This window comes from Vicugna pacos, chromosome 32 (genome assembly GCF_048564905.1).
Source record: "Vicugna pacos chromosome 32, VicPac4, whole genome shotgun sequence".
Classification (NCBI taxonomy): Eukaryota; Metazoa; Chordata; class Mammalia; order Artiodactyla; family Camelidae; genus Vicugna; species Vicugna pacos.
Window position 1 is genome coordinate 3,430,847 of NC_133018.1, and position 20,578 is coordinate 3,451,424.

Sequence of the window (20,578 nt, forward strand, 5' to 3'; positions counted from 1 at the left end):
TATCTCCCATTGTTTGGATGAATGAAAATCTGGTAGTTTTCTAAGTGAAAAAAAGTGTACAAGTCTTCCTTGACTTATGATGGGGTTACGTCCTGGCAAACCCACCATAAACTTAAAATATCATTAAGTCAAAAATGCATTGACTACACCTCACCTATCCAGCATCATGGCTTAGCCAGGCCTGCCCTGAATGTGCTCAGAACACTCACATTAGCCTATGCTGGGCAAAGCCATCCCACACGGAGCCCGTCTTATAATAACATGTTGACCGTCTCATGTTATTTACTCAATCTCACACTGAAAACTGGATGGCTGTCTGGGTCCAGGGTGGCTGTCACCTTGCGATGGGCGGCGGAGGGGGGCTGCGGCTGCTGCCCCTGCCCAGGACTACCGCGGCGTCATGCCACGTATCGTTAGCCCAAGAGAGAACCAATTAAAAACCGGAAGCATGGTTTCTCCTGAATATCTGCGGCTTTTGCACCATCATAGAGTCAAAAATCCTAAGTTGTTCCCGTGTAAGTCGGGGGACGTACCTGTCTCTCATCATAAAATCTCGGCTTGGGAGCAACAGGGAGCAGCATCCCTGGCCTTGAACTGCTGGATGTCAGCAGCACCCTCCAGCTGTGACGACCAAAAATGTCTCCAGGTGATTCCAAATGTCCCCTGGGCAGAACGCCCCCCCACTCCCCTGCATAAAGATCCACTGACTGCATGCACCGCACTGTCTGCCCTGGTTCTCCTGCACCTGGAAGAACTGCCAGGGGCACCCACCAGCATCCAAGATGTGCAGTGGCTGGAACACACAAGGGACGAGGGCCCCACTCTCACAGCCTAGGCAGAGGCTCTCCAGGACAGAACTGTCTACGTAAAAGAGCCCCTCTGCTGGCCTGACCAGGTTACCAGGTAAGCAGGTAAGCAGGATGACCTGAAGTTGCCACCTCCCCTCATTCCCTCTCTGTGCTCCCGTTCCTTCACCGGCAGCCTGCAATGAAAGGCCTGCCCCGCCCTAAACACCATTACTGCCGGCCGGGCCAATCCCCTTGGAAAGCCCCGCAAGCCCGATACAATCTCCAGGGGTAGGACGCCACTCTGGCACCCCTGCCTTGATTATTTTCAAGGCCCTTTTGGGCCTCAGCAATGTGACTTACAGACTCAGGGGACATGTAAAAGCTGGAGACCTCTGCCTCAATGTCTTGCAGGACTCCGCTAAGAAGTAGAGCTGCAGTGTCAGTACAAACACCTGCGTGGCTGGAGTAACCTCACCTGTGACGGCATAAATGCCAGTAACCGTCAGCAAGACTACAGTGGCCAGGCACACATCCACGCCCAGCACCAGCCTCATGAACGTGGCGCCCATGCAGATCTCCACCTGGAAAGAGCACAGAGGCAGCTTGGCTGACAGTCATCCCATGGAAACACTGACCTCAGAGGCCATCTGCATGTCCACTCCATCCCTTGTGGACATGGGGTGAGGTCTACCCAGGTTCTTCTGGGTGGCAAGGCCGGGGCCCTGTCGAGTTCAGCGAAGTCAGCACCTTTAAGGCTTGAGTTAACCCGATTAATCCAGTTAATGCAACTTAGCTCCTCCTGTCTGGAGCCTCAGAGTGGGGAGTGTGCTCAGAGGGTGAGCTGTCCCTGCCGCTTGCCAGTGGGAAGAGCAGAGGCGACGGCTCATCAGGCGCTGGCAAGCCTTCCCTGTTAAGGGACAGACAGTAAACGCCATAGGCTTGGTGAGACACAGACCATTTCTGGTTTTTAAGACCCTTTAAAACTGTAAAAACCCTTCTTAGCTGAAGGACTGTACAAAGCAGACCACCAGGCCGCCTGGCCCGGGGGCTGGGTTTGTTTTGCAGGCTTGGCCGACAGTGATGCTGAAGCACCTGCATTTGCTACTCCGGAGCTCACAGCCAGGGGCTCAATGGGCAGAGACTCCCCCGACACACCCACTTATGCACCGAATGTTTTCTGAGCACCAGCCTTGCAGGTACTTGGCAGGGTTCAGAAGACACAGACTTCCCAAAACTCAGTCACCGTCTTCAAGCAGCTGACGTATAATGAAGGAGAAAGACCACCAAATGGGTAATTTCCAGGCAGTGTGACAGCGACACTCACTCAGTCACTCAGAATGACACTTCACAAATGCCTCCTGCTCCACATGTTCTCGGCACAGGGGGACTGTCGGCATGAGCCGGGCAAGGCCTCGGGCTCCAGCAGCTCGCACCGGAGTGGAGCAGACACTGACGGCAAGGGGATAGGTGACTTCTCTCATGTGGCGGCAAGTATTACACAGGAAGCAGAAACAGAGTAACAGAGCAGAGACTGACTGGGCACATCCATTGAGGTGACATCGGAAAAATCTGGGGGGAAGAACATTCCAGAGCACATATCAAGGGCTTCAAGTGGAACAGCTCACTGGAGTTGGGAAACAATCCTGTGAGTACAGGGGAGGTCACAGGGAGCCAAGGCTGGAGGCAGGGCCAGGACGGACAGTCTCACAGGTCGTAACAAGGGGCTCAGGTCTCTTGTAGGGGTGGTGGCAATGCCTGGACTGTTTTAAGCAGGGGAGTGACAACACCTAATGACATGACACGGGTAAGCCCAAGGTTCTCTGGGAATACAGAGGAGGGGCCTGTAACCAGGCTTGGGAAGCAAAGAAGATGCCTCTGCCTTTCATTCTATGTATTATTAAGCTATTTTCTCTCCACTTTAGCTTAGACCACAGAGGCCAGCAAGTAACTCATGGGGCCCTGGAATGAACTGCTGGGACAGATCTAGCTTAGCCCTGCCTACTGATTTGGTCTGCTGTTTGTTTTTCATCCTTGGGCTGGCGTTCACACAGCTCACCAAGATCTTACTGAAGATATAGATGATTAAGTACAGAACAGCGAGGAGCATCTGGATCCGGCAGCTACCAAACCTCTTCCTCAAGTATCTGGGCAACGTCACTACCTGTAGGAGCAACAAGAGAAGTCACCATCAGACAGAGTGCTCACAGGGACTGGTTGTCACAGAGACGCAGCCAATCAGGGCAGCGGCCCAGGTACAAGATGCAGAGTCACCTACTCCAGCTTTGCGTTACTTGGACACATGTTAAGACAGGAGAAATAAGAAAGGAGAGGCAACAGTGCCGTCTTCAAGAAGCTTGGAACCTAGCTTCCTATTCGATCTCTGGAAAGCAGAAGGAAATCCGGCTAAGTATGTCTAATGATGACAAATCACTTTCATAAAATAATTGTACAGCAAAATCAAATGCTTTACCACATATGACAAATATACCAAGGGCTCAAGGATGACAGGACTCCACAGCTCTGGGACCTGGTCCCCTGTGCCAACGTCGCCCGTGTGAGAGAGCTCCTGCCCCAAACAGCCCACTCAGGCAGTGCACCCGGCGGGGGGCAGGCCCTCCTTGCTCATAAGCTGCCTGGACCCGAGCACAGTGATGGGCTCACAGAGGTGGATAAATCATAGTGAATAGCCCACCACCCAACCCGTCCCCACATCCTCCTGCGCTCTTGCCCCCTTCCTCACACGTGCAAATTCCTCCTGCTGCACAGGGGCTGTGAGCCCTCTCCTAAACATCTACAGCTTTTATTCTTTTCAGCTCGTCTGGTTCTTAATCATATGCTGTGGTGACTTCCTCAGGCAGGCTCTGAATCATTTCACACTCACCACTGGCATCAGTTTGCTAGCACTGCCGTCACTGACAACGGCAGACTGACAGAGGCTCACACAACAGCTCCGGAGCCTGGAAGTTCAAGGTGTCTGCAGGGCTGGGTCCCTCCGGGCTGTAAGAGAAGGCTGTGTGCGAGGCCTCCCCGGCTTGCTGATGGCCGAGCCCTCTCTGTGCCCGCCTGTTGCCTTCCCTCTGTACGGGTCTGTGTCTGGCCTCCTCCTCTCCCATACTGCATTAGGACTATTCTAACAACTTCATTTTACCTTAATCCCTTCTTTAAAGACTTTATCTCAAAATACAGTCACAATCTGAGGCGTTTTTCCTGGGATCATGGCCTCACAATTGCAAGCATTAGATGGTTTGGCAAATAGGCCTTTCAGAATTCTAATGTCCTCTCCACAAATATTTTAAAATTTTAACAGTTTTATGAGGCATAGGTTACACACAGTAAAATTATCTCATTTTAAGTGTAAAGTCTGATAAGTTTGGGGAAATGTATACAGTTGTGTGACCACCACCACACTCAAGATATAAGGCATTTATTTCCCAGCCCCTCAGAATCCCCGAAGGCTTGTGGCCAAGACATTCACCGCCCTGGTCCTGGACACCAGCTGTCCCCAGACTTGCCTTTCCTGGAGCCGAAATCAACCCACCCCACGGAACGCTGGCCTAAGCCCTGCTTCCTTCTCCCCACACGGCCCCCGTGGTTCACCTGGAGCACCATGTGGCATGCTGTCTGCCACCCTCCTATCCTGTCCACACTGTTTCTGGGTGCACTGTTTTCAGCTGAAAGTGCTGTGAGCTTCGTGCACCAGTCTGTGTGAGGATGTGCGCTTCCACCTCCCACTTCTCTGGGGCGGGGTCAAGTGCCATAACCAGGAACTGAGTGGCTGGGACCTCAGGTGTAACTGGATGAGAAACAGTCAACCTGTTGTCCAATGTGGACAGGTACGCATCCCAGGTGCCCCCCGGCCTCGCCAGCTCTTGGCAGAGCCAGTCTTTTTAGTCTCAGCCATTCTAGTGAGTGCGTATGGGATCTTATTTTAAGTAGCATTTTCCTAAAGATCAATGATAGTGAACATCTTTTCATAGGATTATTTGTCATTTACATATTTACTTTCTTCAGTGAAATTTTTTTCCTATGATATAAGAGTTTCAAGAAATATATATATATGCATATATTCAGGATATGTCTTTTAAAGATGTTCTACAAATACTCCTTCCTAGTCTCTAAGCTTGACTTTTCATTTTTTAAAAAACTTATTTATTTAAAAAAAATTCTTAGAGGGGTAATTAGGTTTATTTATTTATTTTTTTAATGGAGGGACTGGAGACTGAACCCAGGACCTCATGCATACTAAGCAAGCACTCTTACCACTGAGCTATGGCCTCCCTCAACTTTTCATTTTCTTAAAAATATCTTTCAAAGAGTTAAAGTTTAGAGTTTTACTTTGAAGTCCACTATATCAATTTCTTCCTTTATGGTTTGTGCTTTTTGTGTCCTAAGAAATCTTCACCTGCTCAATCACTTCTTCTTCTTTTTTTTTGGGCAATAAGTTTTTTTTTTTTAATTAAAAAAAAAAAGACTGGCCTGCAAGCCTTCTGCTGAGAAATCTGCCGATAGCCATATGGGGGTCCCCTTGTATGTGAGGAATTCTTTTTCTTTTGCTGCTTTAAAATTTTTCTCTTTGATTGTAGACAGTTGTGTTATAATGTGTGTTGGAGAAGACAGTTTGGGGTTAAAATCTGGGGGAACCTATGAGCTTCATGATCTTGGATATTCAAATCCGTCCTCAGATTTGGGAAGTTCTCAATCTTTAAATAAGCTTTCTGTCCTCTTCTCCTTCTGGGACTCCAACAATGTGTGGCTTGTTTCTGTCAGTGGTGTCCCACAGTTCATGCAGGCCTTCTTCAGTCTTTCTCGTTCTCTTTTCTTTGTTTTCCTCCGACTGGATCATTTTCGATGACCTAACTCTGAGTTCACAGAGTCTTTCTTCCTCTGTACAAAGTCTGATATCGATGCTCTCTATTGCATTTTTCATTTCATTCATTGTAATCTTCAGCTCCAGAATGTTTCTTTTTTGTTTCTGTTTCTCTGTTAAGCTTCTCATTTTGTTTGTGTATTGTTTTCCTGATTTCATTGTACTGTCTTTCTGTTTTCCTCTAGCCCACTGAGCTTCCTTCAAACTGAACTCTTTACCGGGCAAATCTCAGATACTCGTATCTCTGGGGTTGGTTACTGGAAAATTATTGAGTTCCTTTGGTGGTGTCATGTTTCCTTGACTTCTTATGTCCCTTGAAGTCCTGGGTTGCTGTGTCTGCATTTGAGGAAGCAGTTGTCGCCTCCAGTTTTCGCTGACTGGCTTTTGGAGAGAAATACCTTCCATCAGTCCTGCTAGGGATTCTGAGGCTTCTCAGACCTTTCCTGTGGACACACGCGCTTCATACTGCTTGTTCTGTCTCATGGGGGAAATCTTAGGGTCAAATGTCTTGATCCTACAAAGCCAGGCTGCGTGCTGACAGCCTCCGGTTTGCCTGCTTTCCCTAGGGCGGTCCTGAGTGCTCAAGTGCCTGTGCTTTCCCAGCCCCACAGAGTCCGGCTGGCTCTCTGCATGAGCTCACCAGCTCTCTGCCAGGGCTCAACACTGCCACCCTGGGTGGTAAGCAAAGGGAGCTGGCCACGGGGTGGAGGGGAGTATGGGTGAGGCATGCAGAATGTTGGGGTGTCTGGGCCATTTGGGGAGATCTGCAGGTGAGGAGTCCCCAGCAGCTCACTGGCAGGCTTCCTAAAAGAGTCTGTGAGGGGTTAGGAGGATTTTTGTTCCTTTGATGCCATCTGAGAGCCCTGGGTGCTGTCCTCTCAACCACTCCCCCTTTTCCCTGGTCATGTAGCACCCCTCAGGATTCCAGATGGGTTAAGGAAGAAGTAGGTCTTCTTGGCAGCACCCTGCACAGCTAGAGCAGCTGGGCCCTCATCACCCGCTCTCCCTTTCCTCTGTGAGAGAACTCTCAGGCTGAGTCTCTCTTGGTGCCGAGCTGTGCCACCTCGGGGGCCGGGGGACGTGGGTAAAGGGAAACTATCCCTATTACCCTCTTCAGTGTGCCCAGCCTTCGATTTTCCCCCTCCAGTGGCAAGCTAGAATGTCTCCACTGGACCTGTGTACCTCCACAAAGGCCCTCCCGTTCATGGGTGACTGTGTAAATCGGTGTTCTTTGGGGAGAGACAGAAAGCTCTTATTCCACCATGTTGATGACATCACCCCATGCGGCCCATGGACGGTGGGCCTGAATGGTTTATTCTCTGCTGTCCCCTTATCTCCTACATGCATTTCAGAATCAGCTTGTCAGGTTCCTCAGAATATCCTCTTTTGCATCTGGGGAGAACAAACACTTTTAGGCTGTTGTCTTCCAATCATTAACAGAGCTGTTTTCTTCATTTTTTTAGGTCTTATTTTTTAGTAAAGTTTTAGCATGTTTTCTATAAAGCCTTAAGATGTGAACTCTTGAGTAAGGTCCAGAGTGAAACAGTGGGCAGTCCTGGCTTCTGTTGACCCAGTTGACTCAGAATGATGTTACTTCAGGCATTTCTTAGGATTCAGGGAAGTTGGTACAGGGATCAAAAGGCAGAAGTTCAACTTGTCCTCCAGGATGATTGTATGTACATATGCAACATTTGTAAGAAAAAACATTGTAGAGAAGAGTAACTGATAATAGAGAAATAGAGACTCACCCCAGTCCTAGTGTAAATAGGAGAAACTATCCAGCCAAGAAGACAGAGCATAAACGGAGCCTGAAACCAAGAGAAGAAGGATTACTTCAGGGTCCCAGCGAGGCCATGCTCCTAAATAAGATGCAGGCTCAGTTACTATCTGTTTGGAGCGTAATAAATCTATCACTACTGGGGACCTTGCAAATAACAGCCCAAACATATCCTTTCCAGTAAAATAAACCCAACTTATAGGCATTTGATAGTTTTAAAAAATCAGAAACCATTAAGAGAAATGGTAGAGAAACTATACCCAAATGTACACAAGTTATTGAAATTAAGTAATACATTGGCTCTGGCTTTCTTTACAAAAAAGGGGTAAGTAAGTTGAATATATGAAGGAGATGCCAGTAAATTCTGAGAGGTATAGGGTGGCAAAGACCAGGGTTTCTTACTAGGTTTGCAACTGACTCTGCTAGAAGTGTTCTTTATTTGTAGTCTACCAGAAGAAAGATGAGACCCAGAAAGTAGGGAGCATTCTGATTTATTTGAAAAAAAAAAAGATCAAGTGATTTATATAGATAGGTTAACAAATCCAAGACTTACAAATTCACTTCTGATTTAGGTGAACAAAGTCTACGCCCTACCACAAATAGACTCCACAGTTCAGATAAATAATGTATTTTATAAGCTTGATAGTTGAAGCCTGGTATTCGTAAGAGATCAATTAGGAGCTCTGTAGTAACCTGTAGAATATCTCAAAGAGCTAAGCTGACCCTTGAACAATGTGGGGGTTAGGGACCACGACCCCCACATAGTCAAAATCTGTGTAATGCTATGTCTGCCTCAAAAACAAAGGAATTGATAAATGACACCCAAAGGTAGGAAGCTGAAACAGCCTGGACAGAATCGGACTCTAAACCTAGTTCTTTTGATTCCACATATTGTGATCTCTAATTGAACACAAACTTTCTCTCACACCTCGTCAGCTTAAAAATCTGTGAAATGAAAATATGGGTGCTATATTTATTGAAAAAAAATCTGCATATAAGTGGACCTGAGCTGTTCAAACCCGTGTTGCTCAAGGGTGAACTGTATACTGCAAATGTACACATACAGACATATATACACACACATATACATGTAAGCCTGTATACACATATAAACGTACGTATATGTACATAAATGTTTATGTACATATATATTTCAGCATTAATGTGATCTTTTCCTTACCTGGCTAGTCTCCTAACTGTATTCCTATGATCCTTGGAATGTAAACATTCTCTACCTCCTCATAAATTTACAAAGAAGAATGAAAACTGGCACTATTTTTTTGAGAAATCAAAGACTTGGTCTCTTCTTCCATGACTTCTAAAGGAGTCTTTAATATTTACTTAAGGTTGAAAGCAAGTTTTTATTTGGACAATGATAAAGGCGGAGGTTAGCTACTACAAAAAGTACTACTTACAATCCACTCGAAGGCCCCAATTGCAATCCCTGAAGTCGCTCCTTTTCCAGCCAGGCCCATAACGTGGCCAGCGCCCATATTTGAGGCAAAAAGAAAAGCACCTATCTGAAAATCAAAAGACAAGGACAGATCAGAACTAAGAACTCTCAGTCCAACTCCAAGAACTAATTTTCACAAATGTAAACTCAAACTGAATTTTGAATTTTCTCTAAAGGGATTACACCCTGTGCAGAATCCCACTTGTGTTTCTCCTACATGAAGGCAAGCGAAAAGGGATAAATTGAACAGCACAAACACCTTCTTCCGCTGCCACCCTCCACATGCCCACGGGCTTCTCTGCAGTTGCAGAAATATTAGCAGAAGTATAATTTGATTAATGTTTTAAGTAATTAAAAAATACTAACAATCTGATTATGAGAGACTGGTTAAAATACTAAGGAACATGAATGTGATGAAATGCAATGTAGCACACAGAAAGAATAAAGCAGCTCTATGGAGTGATAAAAATAAGGTAAACAATACTTATAACTTCATCAAAAGTTTGTGTATACATTTTACACTCCTGTACATGTATGTTTATGTGTAGATAGGAGTAATTCTGGTAGTATATTTATAAAAAATACTTCTGGGGACTGGAATCATAGTTATAGAAAAGGAATGGGGAGAAAAGTTCAAGTTTTATGCATGGATTGTAACTTTTTCTTTTTACAACCAACATCTATTACTTTCAAAATAAAAAATCCCAGAGGCATTATAAATGAACAAAATCCCTCCTAAATCAGCAACAGTTTTTTAATCGAGTAGAAATAGCCACTTCCTGCAAAGTCCAAATACTGTGCTGTTGACATAAGATACACTTTAAACAAAATTTTAATTAAGAGAGACTGAAAATAACAAGACCTTTTGGGTAAAAACAAACAAAAAACTCAGCATTGACAATATTACCACTAGATAAAGTAGCATTCAAGGCCAAAAACATTAAATAAGACAGAGGTTTTGATTTTTTAAACCATGAAACATAAAATGCCCTAGTTAAGACATAATAGAAATCTGAAAAGATACATGCACTGCAATGTTCATAGCAGCATGATTTACAATAGCCAAGACATGGAAACAACCTAAATATCCATCAACAGATGACTGGATAAAGAAGCTGTGGTATATTTATACAATGGAATACTACTCAGCCATAAAAAATAATAAAATAATGCCATTTGTAGCAACATGGACGGACCTAGAGATAATCATTCTAAATGAAGCCAGAAAGAGAAAGAAAAATATCATATGATATCACTTACATGTATAATCTAAAACAAAGACAAATGAACTTATTTAGAAAACAGAAACATGTCTTTACATTGTTTAAAAATACTGAAGTGTTCTACCATACAATTTTTCCCTGTATTGGATGGCTAGGATTCTGGAGAATTGATTATAAAATATTTTCAAAAAAAAAAAAAGAAAACAGAAACAGACTCACAGAAAAAGAAAACAAACTTATGGCTACCAGAGGAGAAGGGAGTAGGAATGGATAAATTGGGAGTTTGAGATTGGAAGATACTAACTACTATATATAAAATAGATAAACCACAAGTTCATACTGTATAGCAGAGAGAACTATAGTCAATATTTTGTAGCAATCTATAATGAAAAAGAATATGAAAAGGAATATATATGTATGACTGAACTATTATGCTGTACACCAGAAATTGATACAATATTGTAAACTGACATATTTCAATTTAAAAAAACTAAAAAAAAAGACCTAATTGAGAACATACAGGCACCAAACACCTCAGACACAACAAATATAAGGCAAAAGGAATCTTAGACAAGGCACATAGTAAATGCTCAAGTAGTTATTTTTACTACTAGGGATGTTAGCTACCTTTATCATAATAATGGAAAATTATATACAGTCTAAATTGCCCAGTAATGTGGTACATAAATGGTGAGTGTCCATGTGATGTAATACTATTCAACCACATAAAAATACAACATACCTATATCTACCTATGTTTATACAGCCCTAGGAAGATACATTATTAAATGAAAAGGTAGGTTAAAAAGTCACCATTCATGAGTTCAGTAACTATTAATAAATGTCTATTGCCAACTATGTGCCAGAGAGTGCTATAGGCACTAGGGATACATTAGAGAGTCAAACAGGCAAATCCCTGCCCTCATGAAGCTAACATTCTTTTAAGAAGAAGAGGGTAAACTAAATGAATTAGGGGATTATTTTACAGCACAGGGAACAGTAGTAAACACTAAAGTCCTAGAGAGAAGTGCTTGGGAGAATGTCCTCCAGGAGAGTTGAGTGCCAGGCTGGGCGTATCTGCAGAGAGCGAGCAGCAGGGGCAAAGGCCCTGAGGCAGGAGCCTAGCTGAACTGTTCCAGGTCACAGAGGGGAGGTAAGGGGTGCAGGTCATCTGTGGCCTAACAGAGGCTGGGCTTTCATTGTGGGTGACATGGGAGCCCCCAGAGGGTTTCAAGCAGTAAGATGACATGGTCTGACCTGAGTTTAATAGGCTCCCTTTAGCTGCTCTGAGGGTTAGACAGGGGGAAGGAGGGATGCTGGGGGCATAGACCGGGAGGCAGAGCTGACGAGAAGGAGGCAGATTTCAAATCTGCTTTCAAAGTGAGTTCACAGGACTTCCTGACAGGCTGGATGTTGAGGTGAGAGAGAATAAAGGATCTAACACGACTCCTTGCGTGTCAACCTAAGCAACCAGAAGGATGGGGCGCTGTTCAGGGACAGGGAAGCCGGGGGGGGGGCAGATTCACACAGGGAGGCCCACAGTCCCCTCTGGACACAGTCCGTGTGGGAGACCAGACAGATCGCTCAAGGGCAAGTGTCAAATGGGCAGCGGGACACACAAGACTGGATTTCAAGGGACAGAGGCTGGACTTGTTAGCATGCCGTTGGCATTTAGTGCCATGAAACTAGGTGTGCGAGGAGAACTGGAGAGAAGAGGCCAGGATCTGGCCCTGGGGACTCCAGTGCTAACAGCTGGGAGCTGGGGGAGAACCGGCCGGGGAGACAGCAAACAAGAGGCTGGCAGAGCAGCAGGAAAGCAGAGTGGTGACAGAGCGAGGTGGGAGGGAGGCCAAACCTTAGAGTTTCACCACTGCTAAGCCAGGTATGATGAGGCCTGAGCACTGACCATGGGGACAGGCCACATGGAGGCCGCACAAGAGCAACACAGACCCATCGGGTATCTGCTGACTGAATACAAATATAAAGAAGAAAGATGGAGTGGCAAAATTACTCTTTTATTTCACTTTTCTTTAATAACAGAGTTTGTCCATTAAGCAACAATTCTAATAATGAAAAAAGAAGTCACAGTAAAGAAATTAATAAATCATAACACATACAAACATTGGGAGGCCAAAGCACACTAATGTCTTTGGAAAACCACGGCCAGAATCACAGTTAAGAAGGCTAATGTGGTGCAGACTCTGCCATTCCTCTAGGTACAGAAAACATGACTCCAAGGCCTGAGAGTGGTTCCGGCCAAAGACTGGGGGTCTTGGCCCAGAAGAGATGGTGTTGCTAGAATCCCCTGCTGAAAAATAAAGTAAGGTAGGAAGCCCAGGGCAAACATTTCTTTGCCACATTCAATCTCTTTCTAAACCAGGTTTACAAAAAAAGAAGATTCAAGCATAAGTCAGAGAGTTAACATCAAGAAAATACTCCTCCCCAAACCTCCCAGAGACACGAGGCAAAGCCATCAGGTGAGGGCAGCTGATCCCCCAGGTCAACGAGTGCGCCTCCCTCCTCCCTTTGAACAAAGGTGCCTTCTCCTCCCCAAACAAGGCTTTGCTCCGTGAAGCGGGACCCCAGTGTGAAAGTTGGACTCCTCCCTGTCAAGCTGCTTATCACTGGAGGACAAAGAGTGTGAGCGAGTGAGGGCCAGCTCCCTGCACAAGTCTCCCAGTGTAGCTGATGTCCCTGTGCAGGGGACCTGTGCTTAATCCTAAGTAACAAGTCACAAAGCAGCCCTGGTTCAGGCTTGGCTTGGTCCTCAGACCCTGGGCTCTGCTGGGTCCCCACAGCCTCCTCCTCCATGGGGCATTGCCCTCCTCCCATCACGAGTGCAGGCCACAAAAAGGCAGCTGACTCTGCCATGTGAGGGTCTGAGGGCTCCTCTCAGGTGACTCACTTTGTAAAATGAATAAGCTCTTTAAGCACGTACACAACGAGAAACGTCTCCAGCCCTCCATCTGCTTCTCTCCCTCCGTCCGGCTGGTATCATGCTGTTCCCCCCACCTCCACGCTTCTGCACCTGCTGCTCCCTCTGCCCTCACACTCCATCACCATCCCTGCAGCCCCACCTCTGGAAGACCCTTCCATCTTGCACTACCCACGACTCCACCAGTGATCCTGAGCTCACCTCTCATCCATACCTGGCCGTGTGCCTCCTGTGGGACTGGCTGTCCTGCACTGTAATGCATGGATACACATCCAACCCCATTTTACACTGTGTGCTTCTGAGGGGCAGGACTCACTGCCTCCTATGTGGGTCCCGGAACCTAGGGCAATGCCTTGTACATACCCAGCACTTCATAAATGATTACTGAACTAAACTGAGTTGAATGGAAACATACAGGTAAGAAACTACTTAAGACTTAAGGGGACTAATGAAATGATTTTCCTGATTTAGCAACTTCCAATTATTTGAGGTATAAGACATCCAAATTAAAGTGATAAACAAATCCACACACAACCCCTAAAGGACCGCACATGCGAGGCAAACTCACCTGCCACCACGGTAGATTTCGGCCAGCCAGGAAGAAGTCTTCGACTGTCCCACGATTGCTTGACAGTATAGCCTTAAAAAAAAAAGGAGGGAATCCAAGAAATCAAACTGCTTCAAAGACACAGATCTGACAGACAGACAACATTCACTTATGGGGAAATGTCCTTCATGGAGACCCCCCCCAAACACCTTCCCCCCTTCATTCTTTTTAGGAACAGAAGCCCCTGCCCGCTGAGTTCGAGGAGGGCCACAGTCTGTCCCAGCTGTGAGACTCATGGGCATGCCCATGTCTTTACACTCTTGTGAAAGTAATATGGCTTTATTCTTACCCCAAATAGTTAGTTTACCAGTGCCATGGTCTGCAGCAGAGTCTGGGAGATGAGTGGTTTGGTGACTGCATCGATCATTCGGGAAACAGCAAGGCTGAACACAAGCCTAGCTTTCTTGAGGAGAGCAGCCACCCTGTCGTTACTATGGTGTCCCCACAACGTGTCCAGGGCTCTCTGCTCAGGTCCCCAGCTCTGACCCTTAGACCTTGGGATTGTCAAAAGATAGTCCTGGGGGTTTCCTGGGTCGCCTAGGACTAGCGCAACCCAAGAATGGCCGCTGGTCGACACAAACATGTTTCTGTGGGAGGAATAGACTTAAGACTGCCCTCCGGGGGGGTACCTGCGTTATAACCGAGTCCTCTCACATCATAAAGCCATAAACCAAAGAACAAGTCTCTAAATCAGAGGCATTAAGTTAGTCTCATTTCATCCATTCACTAAATGTCTATCAAGAGCCTATGATGCCCAGAGCCGACTTTTCCTAAGGACGGCATCAGTGGTATGCAGGTAGAGGTGTGTTGAAACTTTTAAAAGGGATTTACACAACATTCTAAGATGAATAAAATTACTCTCTCTTTTCATTAAAGAAAGAACCAGACAGGAAGAGACGAGGTCAACGGAAGAAGGCGGTCATAAACATGTCTCTGTCTTTTCTTTCCTCTTTCTGGAATAACATGCCAACCGCGGCAGCCAGGCTGCCAGGTGGAAGACGCATCCACCACTTGCTCAAAGATCTCTGGGCTGAGACCAATAACAGACGAAACAAACAAACCCAAGTGTAAGTTTTTTCCCCTTTAACATCCTGTGGGAGCCAAGCACCAGCAACACCACCAAGATCTCCCTGCGGGGGCTCAGCAGACAGAGGCTGATGAATGCTTTCAGAAAGAAATCCTCAATTCAGGTTCAAAGGGAACACTTACAGCCCTAAATTACATATGACCTCTGAGGTCTTGCAAACAAGGCCATGTGGTGAAGGTCTTGAGTCATATAGGACAGCCTAGGTTCAAACCTGCACTCCTTCATTCCCTGGCAGTTACTTGACCTCTCGGAACCTCAGTGTCCTCCTCTGTGATACACAGCTTGGCTAGAGAACGTGATGCACTTAAGGTACTCAAGACAGACCAGACACTTTAGCGTCCAATGATGGGTAGCTGTCACCACTGCCACCACCATCACGATGATCAGAACAACGACTGCGCATCACACACGGCCTGGGTTCCAGGCCGCGGGCACCTGGCTGCCTGACCTGTTTATTTTACGGGGTGGGGAGGGAAGGTGGGCCTGGACGTGCCCTTAGTCTTGGTGGGGAGTAGCAGGCCGAGAGGGGTGGGTGGAGAGGCCTCGGCTGAGGGCTGCGCACCGGCACGGGCGGGGATAAGAGGGATGAGAGATGCGAGGTGGGGACCAGGCGACAGGCGGGGGTGGGGTGGGTCGCACCCGCCTGGTGTCCGGAGCCCACCCACCCTAACCCCGCGCTGGGTACCCCGTGCTGGGCCCCACGTACCCACAGCCCGACGACCAGGACCAACATGAAGTACAAAACGATCACCAGGACGTCCAGGGAACTACTGACGTTGGAGATGTGAGGACTATAGTTGATGCTGTACCAGGGAAAGCCCATGGCGGCACGTCTGGGCCGGGGGCGGCAACGGCTTCTGCGGCGGCTCTGGGGACGCGGCCGCGGGGCCTGGCGGGAAGGGCCGCGGGGCCTGGCGGGAAGGGCCGCGGGGCAGCCTGGGAGCTTGCGGCACGCGCCGCGCGGCCCAGTTCCCGCCATGGGGTAGGGGTGGGGGGGCGCTCCGGCGGCGCGGCCAGAATCGCTTCCTCCTGTACTGAGAGCTGGGGGTCGCCGGTAGGGCTGGCTCGAGGCCACGGAGGCAGGTCTGAGCCACCCGGCGGAGCCTGGGACGGGAAAAATCATCAGTACCGCTTCTGTCTTAACCGTTAAGGGAGTTGGTTCATCGTGGGTTCGGGGACGTTGATTTGCATTTAATACAATATTACACCCGGATGTAAGGTGTCCTGAATCCTGGGGTTTTTGGTGCTCTCGCTTAAATTTTGCACCCAGAGGAGCGCCTCCCTCGCCTGCCTCTAGTCACAGCCGCATTGGCCATCCCGTCAGTTTGATCTCTTACGGGTGTTGTGGGAGTTTCAATCTAGGCGGAGCAGTTCCTCTCCTTGGTGCGCTGCTCTGCTGAGCTATATTTTTAGAAATCTTGGCCAGTAATCTAATCACAGGGATCATAGCTAACGCTTAGATAGCGCTTGCTGAGTGCCGGGCCTCCTTTACGCTTTTTGCATACATCGACGCATTTGATTCTCCCAGTAACCCGGTCAGTCTGGGGCCACAGGGCAGGAGGCTTGCAGCTGGTCGGGAGTCCAGGGTCTCGACCTCCTGGGCAGAATTCTGTGGTCCCAAGTTTAGTTCAGTGCTGTCCAGAAGAAGTATAATGTGAATCACAGATGTTATGATTTCCCCCCCTCAGCTTGATTGAGGTATGAGTGAGAAATAAAAGTTGTACGTTTAAGGTGTACAGCATAAATGTTTGATACAGGTGTACATTGTGAAATAATGACTATAATCAAGCTAATTAACCTGTCAGTCACCTCAGTTGCATTTTGTGTGTGTCACGTGAGAACACTTGAGACCCCTCATAGCACACTTCAAGTGTACAATACATTACTAACTATAGTCACAGTGCTGTACCTTAGGTCTTGAGAACTTAACTCCTCTTATAACTGGAAGTTTGTGTCCTTTGATCAGTATCTCCCCTTTTCATCCCCTCCTTTCTGCTCTGTTATTGTGAGTTTTGCTTTGTTTGTTTGTTAAGAGTTCACATGTAAGTGAGCTCACGCAACATTTGTCTTTCTGTGCCTGGTTTATTTCATTCAGCATAATGTCCTCCATGTTCATCCATGTTATTACAAATGGCAGGATTTCACATTTCTTCATTCATCTGTCCAAGGACACTTAGACTAGTAACCATCTCCTGGTTACCATAAATAATGCTGCAGTGCACATAGGAGGGCAGATACCACTTTGAGATAGTGATTTCATTTCATCTGGCTCTATACCAAGAAGTGGGATTGTGGGATCATATGATAATTCCATTTTTCCTGTTTTGAGGACCCTCTATGCTGTTTTCCATAATGGCTGCACCAATTTACATTCCCACCAACAGTGGACTGGTATCCGCCTTTCTCCATATACTTGCCAGCACTTATTATCTTCTGACTTTCTGGTAATAGCCATCCTCACAGGTGCGAGGTGATATCTCATTGTGATTTTGATTTACATTTTCTCGATGATTAGTGATGTTGAGCATCTTTTCATAGACCTGTTGGCTATTTGTATGTCTTCTTTGGAAAAATGTCTATCTTGGGTGTTTGCCCAATTTTTAATTGAGTTGTTTTTTTTGCTATTGAGTTGTATGAGTTCCTTACATATTTTGGATATTAATCCCTTAACAGATACATCATTTGCAAATATTTTCTTTCATTCTGTAGGTTACTTTTTCATTTTATTGTTTCCTTTGTCAGAAAAATTAAAAATTTCCAGTAGCCACATTAAAAAAAGTAATGTGAAATTAATTTAAATGATAAATTTATTTTAAGCCAATATGTTCAAAATAGTAACATTTCAATATGTATTCAATGTAAAGGTTGTTGAGATACTGTAAGAGAAAAAGGACAAATCTGACTCCATACTAGATCTGTTCCTTTAGCTTTAACCCAGTGCTCTGTTTACTGGGCTGGTTTTCCACCTTTTGTAAAAGAATGTTGCCTAAAGCCTGAAGTATACAGGACAGCCTATTGTCAAGGCTCTGACCTTTAGGGTATTAACCCTTTTGCATTCATAGAAAGATGAAAAGTTGCAGAATAGAAAGTAACATTTGTTTTGTTGGAGGTTTACAGGGACACCGTGGCCTGACCCACATGGACAGCTGCAAGAACAAAGGATTCCAACAGGGAGAAGTTTGCAAGAAAGTCACCTCCTCCCCTTTTTCATAGTACATTAGTTGGCCATCTTCTCTGTCCGCCCACTTTCTGAATAAAATTGCTATTTCTTGCCCCAGCATCTCATCTTCTGATTTATTGGCCTGTCCTTGGGTGAGCAGAACGAATTTGTACTTGGTAACAATATTTTACATTCTTTTTTCCACATTAGGTCTTTGAAATGTGTCTATTTTACACTTACAGCACATCTCAATTTACATGCTAACTTTTTTTTTTTTTAAATGGAGGTACTGGGGATTGAACCCAGGATCTCATGCATGCTAAGCACACGCTCTACCACTGAGCTATACCCTACCCACTACATGCTAACTTTTCATTAGAGATACTTGATCTGTCTTTAAGAGTATTTTTCTTTTCGGAAAGAGGTAATTAGGTTTACATATTTATTTATTTATTTTTAATGGAGGTACTGGGGATTGAACCCAGGACCTCATGCATGCTAGGCATGTGCATGCACTCTACCACTTGAGCTATACCCTCCCATGATCTGTCTTAAGATTTAATAACATTTACAGTTGAAAAAAATAGATTTACATATCAAGTTATTCTAAACATACTTTAAAAATTTCCAGTAACTGAATGCAGTACCAAAATTTCATTTTCCTTTAAGTCAAGGACAAAACCAGTTCATCTTTTTAGAAGAAATGATTTGACTTTGAAGCAAAAGCGTATCAGTTTCAAAATTACGTCTTTCCAAGTTAAGTAATTCACTAACTCTTGTTTTCAACTCAGTGTTATTAACATCGAATTCAAAGAGGTATGACATAATTTGAAAAGCATTTCTAAACTGACCGATATCACAAAGCATTCTTCAAATTTTTCTTCAAGGCATTCTTCAAGTTTTTGCCACCAATTACATAACAGCCAGTGACAATGAAAATCTCTGACATATTGACTCATGTTAGAAGAATGCATAAAATCATTATTATTGATTTGTATTATGAAGTTCTGATTTCAACATAAATTCATATACTTGGCCAGTTGGGTTACAAATAGCTTTTCCTTCCTTCTGACTATTCAAATTTAGCTCAGTCAGATACAGTACGTATTAGTGAGAAATAAACGTACAGATTGCTCTTGTTGGCTCTTTGATTATTGAATATTCAACAAACATTCCTTGTGTTTCAGGGAAATCTTGAATTGCAATTGACACTACAGTAATTCTTTGTAAAATTTCCAAGACTCAGCCAACGAACGCTGGCAAAGGCATATGATCGTTAAATGCATTGCCTTCTATTTCCTTCAACGGTTCCATGAAGTAGTGATGACTTCTATCCTTTGCACATACATCCTGAGTGATTTTAACAAATGTATCTATTCATGATGCTTTTCATAAAGTCTGCTATAAAAACTAAACACAAATTTTTAAAAGCTATACCAGAGAGTGGAATAAAGCAATAAAGGAAATATCCATCTCTGGTTTTATAATCAAATTAAATCTGGAGTCCTGACCTAACGTAGGTGGAACAGTGTTGTTGGTCGGGACAAAAACGAATTTTTTTTACATTTAGCTGAAATTCTTCTTTGATAAACGTAAAAGGTTTAAAGGATCTATGCCATAAATTTGATATTTTAGCTCATGAATTGGCAACATTTCTTCATAGGTCTGGATGTCCTTTGAGACAAAAGGTATTCAAAATATTAACTGGGCAGGGGCTCATATTACATGACTCAACTAAAGCTGAAGAGAGGTACTTGCAGACTTTCAAGTTTTGAATCCATTCATTTTCTCTTTTGTTGGAAAGGCCTTGTATTCCGTGGGCAATTGTTTTGAGGCTCAATTGAAAAAGCTTTCACTTTTTGTATCTTTTTTTACAGCATTTTCCTCATAATTTTCTAACAAATTTCCATAACTGAAATAATTTTTTGTCATCTTTCCATCCAAATTGTTTTTCTTTTTATTGTGAGAATCCAGCTGTTTTAAAGCTGGCCAAAGTTACAAACTCAAATTCTGTTAAAAATCATTACTGTTTGTTTTGGATATTTATTTCTGATTTGGGGCAATGAATTTTATAATTTTTTTCCACTGAGAGCAAACATTTTTAAAATCAAATTCACTCTGTAGTGAAATTTGAAAATTTCTCTTAATATTGTTCACTTTATTAAATTTTTTTCACATACCCAACGAATAGCTCTACCTAAACATTATATCCTTTAGATGAATTGGTTCTTTTGTTGTTACAAAATGACCACTTCTGTACCTGGCGATATTCTTTGCTCTGAAATAGATTTTTATGTTATTTGATTAACGTTAGCATGGTATATCTTTTTCTATCATTTTATTTTTAACCTACTTGTAACTTTTTATTTAAAGTAGAATGCTTATAGCCAGGATGTAGTTGAGTCTTGATTTTTATTTAATCAGATAATCTCTACTTTTAATTAGCGTGTTTAGACCACCGGCATTTAATGTGAGTACTGATGTGGTCACATGTAAATATACTGTCCAACTGTTGTTTTCTGTGTGTCCCTGGGTTGCTTCACAGACTGATCCAGTGAGGCTCACTGGCAAGGACAGCTTTCGAGGCCGGTGTTTGAGGTGTGCTCTGCTGCCTTTTGAGCTGTCTCTTGCCCTGGTGCTCTCTGGTAAACCGACAAGCCTGTAGCTCAGCTTATTCCTAA

General features: G+C 44.7%; 1 protein-coding gene and 1 long non-coding RNA gene across 4 annotated transcripts in view; one reads left to right on the forward strand and one right to left on the reverse strand.

Moving 5' to 3' along the window:
• The window catches only part of LOC102539776 (sodium/glucose cotransporter 1-like), a 44,863-nt gene extending 29,025 nt beyond the window's left edge, over window positions 1–15,838 (reverse strand). The window contains exons 1-6 of one of the 3 annotated variants that reach the window (XM_072953011.1): window positions 15,444–15,838; window positions 13,612–13,683; window positions 8,848–8,952; window positions 7,404–7,463; window positions 2,845–2,949; window positions 1,264–1,369 (exon numbers count right to left, since the gene is read on the reverse strand). In XM_072953011.1, coding sequence (XP_072809112.1) covers window positions 1,264–1,369; window positions 2,845–2,949; window positions 7,404–7,463; window positions 8,848–8,952; window positions 13,612–13,683; window positions 15,444–15,716 — 721 coding nt within the window. In that variant the 5' untranslated portion in view covers window positions 15,717–15,838. Of the gene's footprint in view, window positions 1–1,263; window positions 1,370–2,844; window positions 2,950–7,403; window positions 7,464–8,847; window positions 8,953–13,611; window positions 13,684–13,957; window positions 14,234–15,443 lie in introns of those variants that run through there. The other 2 variants (XM_031674731.2, XM_072953012.1) reach the window with 2 other exon arrangements.
• On the forward strand, window positions 11,394–14,710 carry LOC140690871 (uncharacterized). Its single transcript, XR_012066206.1, has 3 exons — window positions 11,394–11,526; window positions 12,489–12,585; window positions 14,527–14,710. It is a non-coding gene; the product is annotated as an uncharacterized lncRNA (long non-coding RNA).
• Window positions 15,839–20,578: the final 4,740 nt, after the last annotated feature.